This window comes from Aureococcus anophagefferens, assembly GCF_000186865.1.
Source record: "Aureococcus anophagefferens unplaced genomic scaffold AURANscaffold_262, whole genome shotgun sequence".
NCBI classification, from domain to species: Eukaryota; class Pelagophyceae; order Pelagomonadales; family Pelagomonadaceae; genus Aureococcus; species Aureococcus anophagefferens.
This window is the reverse complement of record NW_008705797.1, coordinates 2,056-4,284: the sequence shown is the minus strand read 5'-3', so window position 1 is coordinate 4,284 and position 2,229 is coordinate 2,056. Positions and strand designations below refer to the sequence as shown.

The window sequence follows — 2,229 nt, the reverse complement described above, 5'->3', positions numbered from 1 at the left end:
CGGCGGCCGCCCGAGTGCTGGGACGCGGGCGACGGCTCCTCCTCGGGCTGCCGGGGCCGCCGGCGCCGGTCCCGCGGCGGCGTCGCCGCCGGGGACCGGTCCCGCGACCGCGGCTCGCGCCGGTCGCGCGACCGGTCGTCGTCGTCCTCCGGCGCGGCGCCGAAGACCGCGCGCTTCCGCAGGCGCCGGTCCCGCGCCTCGATGAGGTCCGCGGCGTCGCCGGCCTCGAGGCCCAGCATCTCGCGCTCCTTGATGAGCTCCGCGTTCGCCTGGCGCGCCGCGGCGGCGCGCGACCGGTTCTGGTCCACCATCTGCGCTTCGAGAAACTCCTTCTGCTGCTGCTTCTTCCGCTGCGCCGCGGCGCGGTCCGCCTCGCTCATGCGCAGGAAACTCATGGCCGCGTGGTTCTCAGCGCGCCGGTCGCATCCAGGGCGCGCGCGCGCCGGAACCGACGTCCAACGATGGGCGGGGGCAGCCCTCGAGCCGCGGTTTGCGGCTTTGGAAGTTCAATGGAGTTCAGGTTGACCTAGTTATTGAAGGGGGAGCGCACCCGAAGATCCGCCGGGGAAGGCTCGGGCGGAGGCCTAGCCGGGGATCTGGCGAACCACACCGGCCCCCTCCTCCACCCTGAAGATCGTGCGCGCACTCGGGACGGAGGCGGCGGTACACTCGCGCCACGCCTGGTACCGCCGCCACGCCGAGAGCACGCCGGGACTGGCGCAAGGCAGTAGCATCCTGAGTCGCCTCATTCAGACGACACTCTCACCGGACTCTCCGAGGACCGGGGGAGGTTGAGACCGCGGGCACTCGCACGCAACGAGCAGGACGTCCGGCTCGACTAGGCCGATTCAACCTCGGGGACCACGAATGGAGGCCGAGGGCACCGCCGAAGAGGACACCCGTAGTCAGCGGGACCGAAGAGAGCAAAGACGTCGACGTCGACGGAACCGCACAAAGCGCCACGCTACGAGGAGACGCTGCAGAATCCAGAGAAACGAATGGACACGGGCACATCGAAGCCCGCACACCGAAGCCGCCGAGGGCGCCGACCCCACCAGCTCCCTCCGAGGCTCACGCCGAAGGCATCCGAACGACGCGAGCGCGCGCGGCAGCCCCCCGGGCCCGTGGGCGACGTCGCGCCGACGGCCAAGCACTGCAAGCTCCCGCGCTCGGCGCCCCGCCGCCCAATCGACGCGCGCAGCGGGGTGCTCCTCCCCGAGCGCCCCCCGGAGCCGACGCGGCGAGCCCCACCACCGGCCGCTGCGCGAAACCACCTCCGCGCACCCTCCGAAGGCCGCCCCATAAGCTTCGGCGCTATCGTGTTGCATGTTGTTGGTGTTAGGTTGCAGGCCAAGCTGCCACAGCAAATCGCGCGCCAACCCAAGCCGGCCACCTCGTCGTCGCGCAGCCCGCAACGACCGTCAAAACCGCCCCGACTCGTCGCGCGCGCCCGCCGGCCGCCTCGCAGCCGGCCCGACTCGTTCGGTCAAGCCGCCGGCCGCCTCACACCAGCAGAGACGCGCCGACAAAGCAAACGATGAGGCTCGTCTCCGCCCTCTGCGTCCTCGCGGCCGCCGAGGCCTTCGTCGCGCCGACGCCGCGCCGAAACCCGTACGCGACGCTCGCGGCGACGTCGCAGCAGGCCGACGCCGGCAAGGGCGAGAAGGCCGCGAAGCTCCCGACGATCGTCGACGCCGGCCACCCCATGTTCGGCAAGAAGCTGAGGGTGCGCGGCGCGAAGATGTCGCGGTCCGGCGCGGACCGCTTCAGCAACCTGCGCTGCTTCGCGGAGCCCGGCGACCCCTACGCGTCGCCGCTCAACTACCTCCTCGCGCACGGCGACGAGGTCACGTGCCTCGACTTCAAGGACTTCGCGGGCCAGACCTGGGTCATGCACGAGGTCGACGAGCGGCTCCGGGGGCTCACGAAGGACGGCGCGCCGCCCGCGGCGGGCACGTACCTCGCCTGGTCCTACATGGACTTCCAGGGCGCGCGGTGGCTCGTCCCCGAGGGCGACGACGATGAATAAGAGGACGTTATGCGACAGGTGGGGGGGAGAAGCGGGGCGGGCCGAGAGCTCAGGAGGAGACCGCCGTCCACTCGGCGTCGTCGCAGGCGCACTCCGCGCCGACGTCGACGAAGCTGTCGTCGTCGTCGCCGCCGTCGTCCGAGGCGAGGGAGGAGGAGGAGCAGGAGCACACGGAGTCGGTCGGTGATGCCGCCGCCTCG

The 2,229-nt window shown here is 71.9% G+C and overlaps 2 protein-coding genes across 2 annotated transcripts; one reads left to right on the top strand and one right to left on the bottom strand.

The window, feature by feature from the left end:
- AURANDRAFT_68636 (hypothetical protein) lies at positions 1 to 395 on the bottom strand (the record flags this gene model as incomplete). Its single annotated transcript, XM_009044342.1, has 1 exon — positions 1 to 395. A coding segment is annotated over one exon (395 nt), but the record flags the coding sequence as incomplete, so codon positions are not given.
- A 1,142-nt stretch (positions 396 to 1,537) lies between these two features.
- AURANDRAFT_68635 (expressed protein) lies at positions 1,538 to 2,029 on the top strand (the record flags this gene model as incomplete). Its single annotated transcript, XM_009044344.1, has 1 exon — positions 1,538 to 2,029. One exon carries the CDS (start codon positions 1,538 to 1,540, stop codon positions 2,027 to 2,029), a length of 492 nt encoding a protein of 163 aa, XP_009042592.1.
- Between the last annotated feature and the right edge of the window lie 200 nt (positions 2,030 to 2,229).